Source organism: Emys orbicularis, chromosome 10, assembly GCF_028017835.1.
Source record: "Emys orbicularis isolate rEmyOrb1 chromosome 10, rEmyOrb1.hap1, whole genome shotgun sequence".
NCBI classification, from domain to species: Eukaryota; Metazoa; Chordata; order Testudines; family Emydidae; genus Emys; species Emys orbicularis.
The window spans coordinates 72,926,264-72,943,510 of NC_088692.1; the positions used below are offsets into that span (position 1 = coordinate 72,926,264).

The 17,247-nt window shown below is 41.3% G+C and overlaps 1 protein-coding gene across 1 annotated transcript in view; it reads left to right on the forward strand.

The window, feature by feature from the left end:
* The first annotated feature begins 1,102 nt into the window (after window positions 1–1,102).
* The window catches only part of SH3GL3 (SH3 domain containing GRB2 like 3, endophilin A3), an 80,775-nt gene continuing 64,630 nt past the window's right edge, over window positions 1,103–17,247 (forward strand). Inside the window, exon 1 of the mRNA XM_065412119.1 lies at window positions 1,103–1,148. Within this exon, the coding sequence (XP_065268191.1) occupies window positions 1,104–1,148 (45 nt within the window). The 5' untranslated portion in view covers window position 1,103. The remainder of the gene's footprint in view (window positions 1,149–17,247) is intronic.

A 17,247-nucleotide genomic window follows, 5' to 3' on the forward strand; every position in this document is an offset into this window, starting at 1 on the left:
AGCGCTCAGGGGGGTGTAGACAAGCCCTAAGTCCTGCCATGAATACAGGGGACTGGACTAGATGACCTCTCGAGGTCCCTTCCAATCCTATGATTCTATGAAAATCCTGTGCAAAACACAACAGTGAAATGCACTATATGAATGACATAGGTGTAGTGTAGACAGATAGGCAAGCAGGTCTTGGGGTGTCTGAAGTTGGGTAAATGAAGAAGAGAGAGAGAGAAATTAGATAAAGATTAGATGAAATATAAATATGAGAAAAATAAGATAAGGCTGCTGGTGTACAGCCTATCATGTTGACCAATAGTGTCTCATTGTTTCCTTGCAATCCCCCAACTGTTTTTCTGTCCCCACCTGCAGTCTCTTGTCTTATACTTAGATTTTAAAGGCTTTGGCGTAGGGACTGTCTTTTTGTTCTGTGTTTGTACAGCCCCTAGCACACTGGGGTCCAGGTCCATGACTAGGACTCCCAGGTGCTACAATAAATAACAAGATGTGGGAGAGTGCATGAGCTTGACTGGACAGAGTAATTGGCTAGCGATGAGGTGAGATAAGGAAAGAGAAAGATTAGACAGAGAGGCTGAGAGATTGAAAAGGAAACTGAGTAGGGAGCTGGCCAGACACATGGATAAAGGGATAGGCGGCTCCGGGTGCTTGGCGAAGTGTACAGCGTGGGAATGATGCCCCTGCCTGCATTCAGAGGTTCTTGTGTGTGTTCTCGGGCTGGTAGCAGCCTGGCAGGGACCTCTCCGGCCGACTCAACGCTCCCTCCCTCCCGAGTCGCTGGAACCTCTTCGCTCCCTCCTTCTACCGTCTCCATGCGACACTGTAGCGTGGGCGTCATCTGATTCCCCAATCGGCAGACAGCTGTGGCTCTCTCATTTGCATAGACTTCGCCGGGGGCCAATGGGCTGGTAGCTGGGGAGCCCGTTTGGAAGGCGATGTTTCCACCCGCGCGGGGTTCCAGCGCGGTGTGTGCCCGTGACAGAGCCAGTGGCCGGGCGCTCGGCCTGGGCAGCGCTAGGACCAGCCTATTGTTCGCTGCGGTGCAGGCTCGTGGGAGCGGCTGCTGAGCCCGGAGGAGGGGTCGCCGCGGGGACAGGATGTCTGTGGCGGGGCTGAAGAAGCAGTTCCACAAAGCCAGCCAGGTAAGAGAAGCGGGCCCTGGGGCGGGTGGAATGGCAGTGCCCCCGCAGCCTGGCATTCAAGGGTTACCCCTGCGGGGAATTACCCCCTCTCACGCAGGGGTTTCCCTTCACCTTCTCTGTCCAGCTAGCAGGATTACCCCCTCCCATACAGGGTTACATACATTTAAACCCTCCCCTGCTGGGGGTGGTTACCCACTCACCCGGGGTGTTACCTCCAATCCCTCCCCTTCCAGGGAGAGAGTTGTCAAACTACTCTTATTACCTCCTTGTACCCTGGGATTTATCCCTTTATTCACCCAATCCCTTCCAGGAGGAAGGCCCCCTTGAATCTGCTGTTTCTGAGGCGGGATTCCCCCCCCCCTCCAGGACATTATCTCCCTCCCCCCTTCCAATGCTATTATTAATGTTAATTAATTGGGGCAGAGCCACAAAACAATCAAGGATGTGCTAGGTGCTGTACACAGGTCTCTTTCATCCAAACTATTAGTTACATCATATCCCTCCACATATTGCCCCTTTACTAGCCAGCTGGGGGCCTACCCTGTTGTTCTCCTGGTTTTACTCTTCCATTCTGGGATGTCACCCTCTTGTTTTAAAGGGGTTACCAACCCTTCCAAGGAGTTTCTCCCTTTTCTAGGTGTCATCCATTTCCAGGGGATCATCCATTTCCAGGGGACTTTACCACTCTCAGCTTCCAAGGAATTGCCACGTCTCCTCTTCCCCTCTCCGTGGTTCATCTTTTACCATGATCCTTTCCTCTCCTATTTTCTACCCCCTTTATGTCATGTAAAAAGAACAGGAGTACTTGTGGCACCTTAGAGACTAACAAATTTATTAGAGCATAAGCTTTCATGGGCTACAGCCCACTTCTTCGGATGCATATATATAAATTTGTTAGTCTCTAAGGTGCCACAAGTACTCCTGTTCTTTTTGCGGATACAGACTAACACGGCTGCTACTCTGAAACCTGTCTTTATGTCATGTGACTCTCTTACACACTTTTGCTGATTTTCTCCAGGATATGAAACCCTCTTTGGTAGCAGGTGAATTGATTGCAGTGTATCATGAGCTGACATGAAAAGAATGTATTTTTGCTGATAGTTTCAGCAGCCATTCTCTATAGCTGAAGTGTATAGAAATCTGTTCAATGAAGATGCTGAGAACCAGACACCTGTGTAGGTTAGATTGTTTGTTGGTTCTAAGTCCCAAGAGCTATGTAATTCTGTTTGCTATTATTAATGATAATGGTAACACTGAAATCAGCTGTAACCTGTTGAGTCTAGTTAGGCTCTGCTTGTTCTTGCTGTGAATGGAGAAAATGAGGGTTCACTGCCTGATTGCCTGGCTGTCATTTTGTTGTGTTTTGTTTTTATTTCTAGTATCTGATGGTTTGTGAACAATGCACACACATCAAAAACGTTTGGAAGGGAGTCATGTTCTTATCTTTCCTTGCAATAATGTCTTTTCAAGGCATCTGACTAATGTTTGGATGAAACAGTGTTACGAATTTACGTGCTCTGCTCAACTCTCATCATGCCCATGACAAAATGTGGAGATCCCTAGATAAAGATATTCAGGGGGTAACTTGCAGATAGTTTGGGCTTGTTGTGCACCTTGAGTGTAAGATCTCTTATGATGATAAATGATACAACCTTAAATATGGTGCCTTCATAATACAGAGAACAAAAACCCCATAGCTGAGGAAGTTAGAGATGTAACCACAACAAAAGCAACATATAGTGTAGAAATTGCTAGTGACAGTGTGTTGCAATCTACCCAATCCTCTGGGAGATAATGAGCTAACAGAAACCAAAGTGTTGTATGTCTAGAACAAGCTAATAGAAATGTAGTGAGATGTGATACTGCACTGCTTCCTATATTTAGTACAGCATATAACCAGGAAATTTTAAAAAGCACATCATGACCCAGAGCCTGATCTTGCTCCCATTGTGGTCAAGACAAAGCTCCCATTTCTTTCTGTGGTGCAGGATTGAATCCATAGTATGAAGTAAAGTGACTCAAGACACCTATGATTCTTAAGTAAAAGCACTAGTACAGCTGAAATTCCAAGGTGGGCTGGGAGTGAGGAAGACATATTGCATTGTGTTCTCGAAAATGCTGAAAAAAATCCAAGGCAGTTGTTTTAGAACAAATTTTGGAAGAATTCAGCAGCTAGTATTGGGTGAAATGGAACAGGGTAAAATAGTAGATGGGAAACACACAAGAGAAATAAGGAGTTTATGTATGGTCAGAATGTATGTGCTATCTAACTAATATGACTAATCCTCAGCAATCCATCCTCCCCACACACATACTCATATACTTTAAACTAATTTATAGCAGACAAACAAGGAGAGCAAAAAATAAGCCAGGGCAATAAAGAGGTTATGCCAACTGGAAATATTATGATAGAATTAAATTTAGAGAGTGTACTTATAATAATTACAAGACGAGCAAATGTGGAGTATGAAAGGAATATTGCTCATAAGGGCTTTTTATTTGTAAGTGCATAAAGAATAAGAGATCATTGAAGGAGGCATAAGCATCTCTCTGTATATGGAATGAATAAGAGATGTCAAGGATAACTGTTGACAGAAGAGGTAGGCATTGCTTGGAGGGAATTAAATTAATTCTTTGCCTCAATGTTCCCAAAGGAGGATGGGGGGAGATGACAGAAACAGGCAAATTTCCCAGAGGAGGACAAGGAAATTCTGAAGGGGAATGAGGATCATGCCAGGCATGTGATAAAGAAATGAGAACATTTAAAGACTGATAGAATTTGAAGACAAGAAATCTAAAGAAAGAAGCAAGTCAGATCAGAGTCTACACTTACCAAATGCATTAATCATGTTGAAAATACAGAGATCTTGGCATTTCTTAGGCATTTTATGTTACAAGAGATTCTTATCCTGTTACAACAGGTATGATATTCTGTTCAGCTGGAATAACCCAAAACTCTCTGTTCCAGTCTCTTGAACCTGGAATTTCATCATTATACATCTCCATTTATCGTAAATATAACTTACATTCTATAAAAAGAGAGCGCTTTTTCATTTTCTTTCTGTGCAGTTTTTACATCACCTTTCTACAAGCTTCTTGTCCATTAATTTTACTTCCAAGTTCTGAATGTCAGGAAAAAACATAATTACAAAATGTCTTATACACCACAAATGTTTGAATTGACTATTTGAATAACATGGATCTGACTTAAAAAATTTGAATGTAGTTTGTCAAAACTTGTGATCAAGTAAATTTTGTTTTGTTTGTTTTAAAGGTCCTAAATAAAAGTGGCCAGTTTTTACTGCTTTAAAGGAGTTCACAGAAAGTTAAGGATGACATGGTCTTACTTCTTTGGTCAGGGTACTAAAAGATCCTCTTGCCTGTGGATTTGTAATCATATTTTTGAGTTCATGATAAATGTTTGTTTCCTGAAGTTTTGCCCTATTTGTATCCCCCCCCCCCTTTAGAAGTACAAGTCCACAATGACCCTCATTTCATCAGCCCCACTGTTGGGTAGTAATTTTTGATGGTTAGTGATAGAAAGCCATGAGAATGTCTTTTATTTACTACATGAACTCAGCTCTTCATTGCTATATTAATTGTACTTTTGCCTATTTCAGCTTCTAGGGGGCAAATTCTGCCCTACCTTGTATCCTGTGCAAGCCCATTGACTTCATTCTGGTTTCAGATGGTGTAAGTAAAGTTAGAATTTGGCCTTAAATACATTATAGTTTTTTGGGGTTGGTAGTGGAAGAGTTAAAAGTCTTGAATAAAACTAGAAAGGCAACAACCACTTTATTATATATGTTATTTAGGCTGAATTTAAATACAGACTATGCAAGCAAACTGGAGCCAGGAGCATTCTCATTCCCATGTACCTCCTCTGACTGATAAGACACTTAACCAATGAAGCACAAGATAGAAGCACTGGAACATCAAAATAACTCTCATTGGTCGATCACTGGCTCTGAGGGCAGGACATTTCTGAGAGCTGATTAATTCTATTATGGGCCTCATTTACAACACAGGTTTTCTCCTGTTTATTGATATATTTCCAAATTGAAATAAAAAAAAAAAGCAACCTACAGAGAACTTTCCTTTTGATCAATAGTTTGTCTACCGTCTGTTACCACCATTGTTGTAGCTTCTGTTTCCTGTTTTTTAACTCAAAAACATTTTGCCACAGTAAGTTTGTCTGACTTTTTGGTACTGCTTTTGTAATCCTCTTTCATATCAGAGTTACATGTGTGTGGTAATTTAACCCAAATAGTGGTTGGATTTCATTTTCAGGTGTAAGCTAGGAATGTTTTTTAGAGAGATGTTTCTGTTTTTTAATAAAGCTGTAAACAGAGATGGCGCATCATGCACCGTAACACTTAGGAGCTATTATTACTTATTGAGCTCCAAAACTGTGTAAGGCCCAGTACCTGAATATAAGGAGACATGAGCTGGTATTTTCAAAGGGGCTGGGCACCACTCAGTGGGAGTTGAGTGCCTCATGCCCTTATTCTCCTTTGAGAATTCATGCCATGGTGTCTGACTCAGGGAGCTTTCAGTTGATACATTTTTGGCTTTTTAAAAAATATACTATATAAAACCTGTGGTTGGTGCAGAAGTCCTTATGCAACAACAACTTCTGTATTTACAGCCTACTCAAACAACTCTTCTTAAATAGTTATCAAATATATTCCTTGCATTGGCTTCTGAAAGATAGCAGTAGTTCTCTGTGAGAAACACAGAGATGTTAACAATTGATACCCAAAGACTAACGATGATTTAACTAACAACATAAAAGCAAATATTCTCCTGTGACCTTGTCTCTTTATATGCTCTTAATGACACAGAAGTCTCTCTAGGTAATGTATCTATAGCAAATGCTTTTGAAGGCCTCCTTGAATTGATTGTACTGTTCGCTGTCAGCAATGCCTGCTTTCTGGCCAGAGGCTGATCTCTTTGACATTGTTCTAATTACACTGATTTAAGTGGACTAAATCAGGAGTAACTCTAATGTAAATATGATCAGAATCAAGATCTTAGTTACTTCCTTACGGAAGAATGTGTCTCTGTATGTCTTTTTCCCCCCTCTTTCTTTAATGTGTATATGTCAAAGGTGGATGACATTAGCCTGTGTGTAACACTCCCACCTGTTATATCTTTATTTATATCAGGGCTGACATAGGTTGTCAATGTCCTGATGTTAATCAATTTGTTTTATTTTTACTATAAACTAACTCAGTGCCGTGTTTAAATGGAAGGGTGTATTTACCCCAGTTAAGTTAATAACCTGTGATGTGTTTGTGTGTCTTTAGAGCAGGGTGGGCAAACTTTTTGGCCTGAGGGCCACATCTGGGTATGGAAATTGTATGGCAGGCCATGAATGCTCCTGAAATTGGGGGTTGGGGTGCTGGCTCTGGCTGGCGGTGCAGGCTCTGGGGTGGGGCCAGAAATGAGGAGTTCAGGCTGCAGGAGGGGGCTCTGGGCTGGGGCAGGAGGTTGGGGTGTGTGTGGGGGGTGAGGGCTCCAGCTGGGGGTGTGGGCTCTGGGGTGGGGCTGGGGATGAGAGGTTGGGGGTGCAGGAGGGTGCTCCGGGCTGGGAGTGAGGGGTTTGGAGGGTGGGAAGGGGATCAGGGCTGGGGCAGGGGGTTGGGATGTGGGAGGGGGTCAGGAGTGAAGGCTCTGGGTGGTGCTTACCCCAAGCAACTCCCAGAAGCAGCGGCATGTCCTCCTCCGGCTCCTATGCAGAGGCACGGCCAGGCGGCTCTGCACCCTGCCCTGTCCTCAGGTGCCACCCCGCAGCTCCCATTGGCTGTGGTTCCTGGCCAATGGGAGCTGCAGGGGCAGCACTTGGGGCGGGGGCAGCATGCGGAGCCCCCTGGCTGCCCCTGCATGTAGGAGCCGGAGGGGGGACATGCTTCTGCTTCCAGGAGCCACACAGAGTGGGGCAAGCCCCTGACCTCACTCCCCAGCTGGAGTGCTGGAGTGGGGCAAGCACTCCAGCTGGGGAATGGGGTCAGGGTTGGATGCAGCCCCGGGCCATAGTTTGCCCACCCCTGCTTTAGAGGAACCAACAAATCTTCTTATTTCTCTGTAGTGTCTAGGAGACGGCTGGACACTACAGAGCACACAGTTTCTGGGAAAATTTGGGAGTGGGAGTGTATTGGGGTCACCCTGCAAGAAGTAACTAAGAGACTGGTAGAGACCAGGGAGTGTGACTGATGTTTTGCTGGCAGGCTTCTGGGGTCAGAGTTGCTGCAGTTATACACAGACACTCAGGGTGTGACTTGCATACTTGGTGCTACCTGTGAACGTCCCAGGCAGAGAGTTACAGTAGCAAAGCATTTGGAGCACTCAGGGTTACAGGGTAGGTGGGGATTCAATCCCTCACTGGTCTGGATTACACCCTGAACTCCGTAACATAGGTTAAGTGATGCTAAGCAAAAGGAATAAAATAACAGATATCTCACCCACCTTGTAACTAATATCCTGGGACCAATATGGCTACAACAATGCATACATAAAGTCTTAAGTAAATAAACCATTCCTGTGCATTACCCAGTGTCCACCTTATATTTAGCTGTGACACTCTGAATACATTTCCCAGACTTGAAGAAGATCTCTGTGTAAGCTAAAATGCTTGTCTCTTTCACCAACAGAAGTTGGTTCAGTAAAAGATATTACCTCCCCCACCTTGTATCTCCTAATAAGAGTTTATAAATATTAACAGAAGCAGAGACTGTAGTCCCTGGATAAACCAAAAAGAGGCAAATAATATATGTGAAAGAAACCCTAAGTCTCACTATTGAAATTGAGAGAGAAACTTGTTTTGACTGAACGACACTTATAATTGTGCCAAGTGACCACAACTCTTATCACATAGTCCAGTGTTCCCCAAACTTGGGACGCCGCTTGTGTAGGGAAAACCTCTGGTGGGCCGGGCCGGTTTGTTTACCTACCGCGTCCGCAGGTCTGGCCGATCGCAGCTCTCACTGGCCGCGGTTCGCGGCTCCCACAGGCCGCAGATCGCTGCTGGAAGCAGCAGCCAGTACGTCCCTCGGCCCACGCCGCTTCCAGCAGCTCCCATTGGCCTGGTGCAGCGAACTGCGGTCAGTGGGAGCCGCGATCGGCCAGACCTTAAATACTTGAAGACTGTTATCATTCCACCCCCCAGCCCCCAGTCTTCTCTTCTCTACAAACCCAATTTTTTCAATCACTCCTTGTAAGTCATGAACTTCGAGACCTCGATTCATTTTTTTTTGCTCTCCAATTTGTCCACATTGTTCCTGAAGCATGGTGCCCAGAAATGGACACATTACTCCAGTAGAAGCCTTATCAGTGCTGAGTAGTGTGGAAGAATTATTTCTCATGTCTTGCTTACACTTCTGCTAGTACATCCCAGAATGGTATTCGCTTGTTTTGCAACAGTATTACATTGCTGACTCTCATTTAGTTTGTGATCCACTATAACCCCCAGATCCTTTTCTGCAGTACTCATTCCTAGGCAGTCATTTTCCATTTTGTATTTGTGAAATTAATTATTCCTTCCTAAGTGTAGTACTTTTTGCATTCGTTCTTATTGAATTTCATCCTATTTATTTTAGACTGTTTCTCCAGTTTGTCAAGATCATTTTGAATTCTAATCCTGTTGTCCAAAGTGCTGGCAACCCTTCTCAGCTTGGTATCATCCACAAACTTTATAAATGTACTCTCTATGCCACTACCCAAATTATTTATGAAGATATTGAATAGAACCAGACCCAAGATAAATCCATGTGGGACACCATTTGAATATGCCCTTCCAGCTTGACTATGAACTATTGATAACTACTCTCTGTGTACAGTTTTCAAACCATTTGTGCACCCACCTTATATAGTAGGTTTGTCTGAGGCTATATTTCCATTGTTTGTTTATGAGAGGGTCATGTGAGACAGTATCAAAAGCTTTACTAAAGTCAAGATATCACATCTACTGCTTCATATTTGACCTATCCAAAAGTCTTAGTACCCTGTCAAAGAAGGATATGGGTTTAGTTCCCAGCTCTGTGACAGCTTTCCATGTAACATTGAGCAAATGATGTAATCATCCTGTATCTCAGTTCCCCATCTGTAAAACAGGGATGGTACTTCCCTACTACACAGGTAGTGAGGATAAATCTGTTAACCATTGAGACACTGAAATACTATGGGATGAGTCCTGAGCAAGACAGAATTACTTACACCTGTCATAAAAATGTTTAGCTAGTCTGCACAGCCAGCATGTTAGCAAAATGTTTGCCAAATTTATATGTCTATGGTGGCAGGACAATGAGGGATGAGGGGAAGCCTCCCTAATCTTTAAGGCATTCATTTGCACAGGAGGAAATGGATGTAAAACTTTAAACATCAATAACACTCACAACGAGGGCACAATAAAAGGGCTACAGTCAAGGAAAAAAAGGAAAGAAAGATGAACTCGTGGTTGATCACAGAAGTGAAAACCAGTCTGGAATCTATTCCCAGTATTGCCACGTACCACCTCTGTAATAGAGGACATGTTGCTTAAGTTCTCTGTGTCTCAATTTCTACACTTGTAAACTGGTGATAGTAATATCAGTTGCCCTGGAATATTGTGGGGCTTTCTTACTCAAACATGTAAAATGCATTGTGATCCCCAGATGGAAGGGGCTTTAGAAAATGATTACAGTATTTGAAGTCTGTGCAAGCTTATTCCCAGTTTTCAAATGTCTCTTTAGACTAGACATTTTCTAAAAACTGCCTGCTCTCTAAAATTAGGAGTGCTAGGATGTTTAAATCCCCATGCCAGGAAACCCACACATAAGGGCACGTCTCCAAGAGAAGCAGTTGTGACCATTTCAGCCCCCTTATAGGTCATGAACTAGCAGAAGGCGGTAGTAATATAAACATGCATTTACGATTTCTAGAAATGGAACTCTTAAGGCTTGCAGTAGGTGGGTCACCAAGTCTGGGAGCTGAGAATCTAATATTGACACAGCCTGCAATTTGGAGGGCTTGCAGGTGTGTGTTTAAAAACGATTCTCAGAAAATCATTACAGTAGAGAAAATTTGTTTTGTAATAGAGTCAGATCTGGAACTGTCTTCCTAAAGTTGTGTATCCTTTTAAAATTGTCTTGCTTTATTGGAGCGTGTCACGCAAGCATAATGAAACTCCAGGCTGAAGCTGACACTCCATTCTTAACTCATATTATTGTCTGAGTCACTGCAAAACATACTGTGTGATATATTACAGTATGTTCTCTTGAGAACCTGCAATACTAAGGACAAGTAGACCAGTTAAACACAGTAACAGTATTACTTTTAAATGTCCTTGTATTTATTAGTTTGCATCACTACCTAAATGCTACTTGAATCTATTGTCTTAAATATTACTTATTTGTTAAACATAGCCAAATTCTCTTGTCAGTTACACCAATACGGAATTTAGCCCAGAAGCCGTATTTTAAACACAAAAGGACAGATTCCGCTTTCAGTTACACTGGGGTAAATCTGCAGTGACTCAGTGTAGTTTCTTTTATTGGTACATATGCATACTAACAGTGTAAGCAAGATCAGAATCTGCCCCTCACTGCCTCAATCTATATGCACCATTCCTGTTGACATAAATGGGAGATCCCTGTGTGTTCAAGGGCATGACAGAGTTGCAATTTAAAAACAAAACTAAAGTGAAGAATGAGTTGAAATATATATTCCATCTGCTTATTGTGCGTTCCATGAATCAGGCCCCTCTGTAACTTCCATATAAACATATAAGAAACCTGAGAAGTTAGAAAATATGTCTCCTTCGTCACCCCTTTTGTAACAAAATTGCTGCCTTGATTTGTAATTGTGTTAAAATTATTCTTCTATTAATACCACTTTCATGTTTGTATATTAGGACAGGATAACTCCATATTCTGTACCATTCTTATTATAAATGGATCTCATGCACACACACCACAGAAATGAAGCCACTTCTGGAGATCTCTTATGGTTTAACATTTAGAAAATTGGGAGATGAAGGGCACAAGATACATTTTTTTAATAACACTTTTAACAGGCCCTATTAGAAAGTGGACTGTTGAGCGTTGTCACATTGTATGTTGAATTCTACACTATACAGCCCTGTTCTCTCATCATCATACACATTTTTACTAAAGTTAATATCAGTTACTCGTATGCATTGATGTGAGCATATATCCTTTAATTTCTTACACTGCTGTTGATAATTGAGATACTTTAAGTGAAACACAAAAATAACTTGGCCTTGCATGCTGCCTTTCCAAAGAACAGGGCTTTGAGTCTCTGATGAGAATAAGTTCTGTTTCTGTACTACACTAATTAAACTATATTTTTTTATATTGTACCTAGGTTAATGAAACGTACAAAAGAGCCATCACTGTAGTGACATTAATCTAGTTAGGAAGAGAGTATAACTGTGACTAAGTATGGAGGCTATGACCTTATATGAAATCTAGGGTTTTTTCCCATGAATGACAGTTCCCGTGATCTTTGTGTACATGTTTGTATTAGAGATTTATAGCCAAAAGGAAGGGAAATTTTCCTCTTCTCTTTGTTGAAGCTTAATGAAATAGAATATTATGACTCTAATATAAGCAATGCTTAATAATAATAGTTCTTAACTAGCCCTTTCCTTCCATAGATTTCAAAGTGCTTTACAAAGGAAGGTAGTATCATTGTTCCCATTTTACAGATGGGAAAATTAAGGTACATGGCAGTGAAGTGACTTGTTCAAGGTCATATGGCACGTCAGTGGCAAAGTCAGTATTAGATTTATTGTGTCTTTACTCCAAATCCAGTGCCCTTCAGTGAGAAATACTGCCTTCTGACTTAAATTGGATTTGGGTCAGCGTAGAAAGGTACAATCCACCACTCAGTATATTTCCCCCCCCCTTCATTAAATTTTGCATGCAGTTGCTGGTTGGCATAAAACTGTGGGTATGACCTTCATATAAATATTTTGGCCCAAATTTGTTGCTGGTATCATTGCATTGATTTAATCAGAATTACAGCAGGGATGAATTTGGCCCTTTCCTTTAACATTTCTGATTTTAAAATGATTCTATTACTGTCAAGTGACAATTTAAGAGCTAGGATTTTCAGGTAGTGATTAACCAGAATCTATCTAATTATATAGGAGATCTGTCTCAGGTTGTTGCTCCCATTCACAATTCTATACTTGTTCTTTATTTTCCTGTTGGTAGAAGTAGAAACAGAACTTTGAAAGGTGGTCTCATTGTCTCCTAAGTCACAGAATGCCACCAGTACGCACTTGTTTTCTATCTCCAGAAGAGGATATAACACTTCTCAGTCTGGCTTCTGTCACAGTAAAGAGGAAAGTAAATTATTAATCAAAGCCTAGAACTTTTCATCCACTTCAGCGCTAGCAGTTTCATTTTGCTATCTAGAAATCCCTTCCTAAGAAAGTCATGATAAGATTTTTAAAAGAAAACAGGTCAAATTTTGCTGTCATTTGCAGTGGTGTAAATCCCACAGAAGTCAATAGAAGTGTGTTGTTGTAAACGTGGAGAGAATCTGACTCTCAGAATTTACTCAGCACAGAGTTTGCTAGCTTCTCATTTTGTGATCTTTCAAAAGCTAAATACTCCTCACTTACTATAATTTTCTAAGCAAAATACTAAGAACATTAGCTGATTCAAACTAGATAGCTGTGCAAAAAGTATGAAATATAGTAAAACCAAACAAAATAGCAAAAAATTGGCATTTTCCCTGCAGCCCCAACACACACATGCTATGGCCAAGATCTGCCGTCAGTTACAATGGTGCAACTCAATGGAACTTCGCCCCTCTTATTATGTAATTTACATTCATGCTAGTCTGAATCTCCATGCCTCTCTCCTCAGTGTTTCATTTCCCCTTCTTATTACATTAATGGCGTGTAGTTGGAAAGACAGGCATAGAAACACAAGTGACGTTGATTTGCAGCTTTAGGGTTACAAAAAATATCAATACAAAGTTGACTGAAAGGAATCTGAAGGCTATTTTCTCTCTGTGTTTGGTTGAGTGGGAGGAAGAGGAGTATTTTTATTTAAGCCTTAATTTTAATGCACCATCAAAATAAATTAGTTTCATATTCCCTATACTGTCACTAATCCTAATGCACTCATATTAAGTGGTATTGTAGCCTCTTTTATAAGAGTTCCTTGTAATCCAGCATGAATCTGTCATTCAAATAAAATAGTGCCACATGTTCAGATGAATATTGGAGACTAAGAACTCAATGGGTAATGCTCCATTTTATCAAATTAAAGATGTTTCAGGATCACTTAGAATCTAACTCCACTCCTTGCAGTTGCTTGGAAACATACTCTGGAATATTGCCAAGGTTATCATCACTGGGAAACTCAGGCTATTGAATTAAGCAAGGAAAAAATAAATGGGCAGAAATCTCAATTTCTGAGGAAAATGCAACAGAAGACACACAGAGTGAAATGTGAATTTCTCTAGTGCATGCTTTCGCTAGTCAGAATTGGCCCTCTGTGTCTGTGCCTTCTTATTCCAAATATTTGTTTTGCTCCTCCTTCTTGTGAGCATATTCTGTAGTATCTGAGTACCTCGCTATAAATAACATTTCTTGGTGTATCTGGCCTGATTACTGGATCTGTGGAGGTAAGTGTGATGATCTTTGGGTTTCTTGTATATAGTTGTATATAGCATTCCATTGTTGAAGCATTCCATTGTGTCCAGGAAGTTCATGCTGGTGTGGGAGTGCTCCAGAGAGAATTTGAGCAATGGGTGGTGGTGGTTGAAGTTGTGATGGAAATCTATGAGGGAGTCTAGGTCACCTGTCCAGAGAATGAAAATATCATTGAGGCATTTCAGGTATATCACTAGTTTTGTGGCACATTTGTTCAGAAATTCTTTCTCGAGGTGGTCCATGAAGAGGTTGGCTTATTGAGGAGCCATCCTAGAACCCATGGCTGTTCCCATGGTGGATAAAGTGTTTGTTGTTAAATGTAAAATTGTTATGGGTGAGGATGAAATGGATGAGTTTGGAGAGGATTTCTGAGCAGTGTCCTTTATCTTGTAGATATTTGAGGCTGGCAGTGCTGCCATCATGGTGAGGGATGTTGGCATATAGGGAGGTGTGATGTCCATGGTGGCAAGGAGGTGTCCTGAGGGAGGTTGTTAGTGTTGCACAGTTTTTGGAGGAAACTAGCTGTCTTCTGGAGGAAACTGGCCCTTTGTGTGGTGAGTGGTTTGAGGATGGCTTCTATGAGTCCCGACATTCCTGCAGTAAGAATGCCATGGCCAGATATGAGGGCTGCCTATCTTGGGAAGCATGTAGAAGATACCTGGGGTGGATTCATAGAATCATACAGTTGGAAGGGACCTCAGGAGGTCATCTAGTCCAACCCCCTGCTCAAAGTAGGACCAAATCCCCAGACAGATTTTTACCCCAGTTCCCTAAATGGCCCTCAAGGATTGAACTCACAACCCTGGGTTTAGCAGGCCAATGCTCAAACCACTGAGCTATCCCTCCTCCCCAATTAAGGAGTTTTTCACCCCAGATGGGACTTGAACCCACATTCTCTGGTTTAGGAAGCCAATGTCTTATCCATTAGGCCACTGGGGCATGAGATTGTAGAGTTTCTCTTGGAGTTGTTTGGGAAGGATTTGATTATGTCCTTAAATTCCTGTGTGAATTGTAGTGTGGGAGCTTCTTTAAGTTTGTTATATTATGTGGTTTTGAGGAGTTGTTGGTTGGCCTTGTTGACATAGTCATCACAATTGAGATGATGGCACCCTCTTTGTCTGTTGGTTTGATCACTATGTTGTGATTGGATGTTAGGGACTGTCTTCCGGGTAGTGGAGAGATTGTGGTGGATATGTTTTGTTAAGGATTTCACAGTCAATTCTACCCCACACCCCAAAGTCCCAAGCAATTGATAGAATTTCAAGTTTCAGATTTTCTCATGTATTCAGTGGCTTAAAATGAATGAATTTGCCAAAGTTCCAGATTGTAGACCAACAAAAGCACGCAGTTTTGTCAGTTGATGTTACAAGTGTCTGTATATATACATTAGAAAATGCAGTTTTCTTTTTGCCTTCCTCTGAGGGGCAAAATTGAAGAGGACTGTGTCTCCTTGGTTTTGTTTTAGTGACTCTTTAAGATAAAATTCACTCACATACCCAATGCTACAACAGGTTGCAATGCTTAATTATAAGGCCTGTTTTGTCACAGAGTTCTCTGGGACAATACAATATACATTAATTGGAGGAAAGTGAAAAATGATGCAAAATTGGCAGCCTTAATGATACTTCTGTGTTAGAAGCTGGCTTATTGTCATTAGTACTTTGCTTGTTTTTCTAGCTGTGAGCCTTTTATACCTCCTTAACATGCTGTCTAGCCTATTTGCTCTTCCAGTCATCATTCCATTTTATAAGGTAGTTGCCCCCAGTTTTCTCTGCCCTCAAATACTTTATTTTTATAGAGATTCATTCAAAGTCTTTCCACCAATTATCTCTATTTTGATTACTCTAGGAGTCAAGCTGTATTTCTAGATCAATTAAACTTTTCTAGTTTTGATTGTATATTTTCCTACAGCACATTCAGTGGGAATGTAACCTTTTATCCCTTCAAACGGATAGTCCTTACCAGTTTTTTTAAAGTGAAGTATCTTGACTTTTTAAATCCAATTATAGCTTCAGATATTTTGTATGGTTCATAAGCCATTAATAAATTCACTAGTAGTTATCCTTTGAGGTTTGATGATCCATTTTTATAGAGTCAAACAATACATTTTGATATTATAGTTTGTATTCCTCTTTGAGGACTTTCAATTAGTAAAAAGAATTGGTGGAAACTGCTGCTTATCCACAATAAAAAAAATTGCGATGATCTATAAAAAGAGATTATGGCTCATATTTGGAAATGTTAAAAGCTATTCAAAGGTCTGACCCAACACCCAACTGAAATTAGTTAAAGAACTCCCATTGATTTCAGTGGTTATTGGATCAAGCCCTGAAGGGTGTGATTTACACTCTTTGTAGTTGAGGACAAACTCAGGCTTGTGGGGCTCAGGCCTCGCTAGAGCCTGGGCGCCAGCCCGATCCAAGACATCTACACAGCAATGAAACAGCTCCACAGCCCCAACCCTGTGATCCTGACTTGGCTACCATGGGCCAGCCATGAATATCTAGTTGCTATGTAGACATACCACAGAGCTCTTCTTCAGGTGTGAAGTCTGAACAGAAGTTGTTCCAATAAAAGATACCTGAGAGACAAGGTGGGTGAGGTACTAACTTGTTACATTTTGGCTTTGTAATGTACATCTTGATACAAATAAGTGCTGTATATATTAGAGGTGGGCCTGAACCAAAATCCCACATTCAGAATGCTCCCAAACTGCAGGGAAGTTTGGCTCCAAAGTTAAGCTTTGTGGCTCTCTTTTAAATAACACTTTGTATCTAAAGATCCCAACGTGCTCCACAAACTATAGATATGATATAACTACACCAGTATCTGCAGTCACCACTGGAGAGAGAGGGGGGAAGAGATGGCAGTCTTTAAGCAGTCCTTAGCAATACTCCACAGCGATTCAGCATAAAATACAAGAAGATTAGTTGGAATATTTTGAGTTATGAGCATTTGTCCTGTGTGTGCTAAAATATATAACTAGAAAGCCTAACCCCTTTCTTTGAGTTATTTGAGGTTTAGTGCCAGAGTAAATACTAATATTAGTAGCATGAATAGAAAGAAGACGTGTAAATTGGATTAAGAACTGGCTAATTGACAAAAAGACTACAGAAAGTTGTCATAGGGGATTATCATTGAATGGAGGTGTTTCTAGTGGGGTTCTGCATGGATTGGTACGAAGCCTGACACTATTCAACCTTTTCATCAATGATCTGGAATTAAATATGAAATGAATGCTGATAAAATTTGCAGATGACATGAAGATTGACAGAAAGATAAATATTGATGAGGACAGAGCAGCCATACAGAGCGGTTCACTTGGTATACTGGGCTCATTCAAACAAAATGTGTTTAAATACAATCAAATGCAAAGTTATACATCTGGGAACCAGAAATGTAGGCCAGACATACAGAACAGGGGGCTGT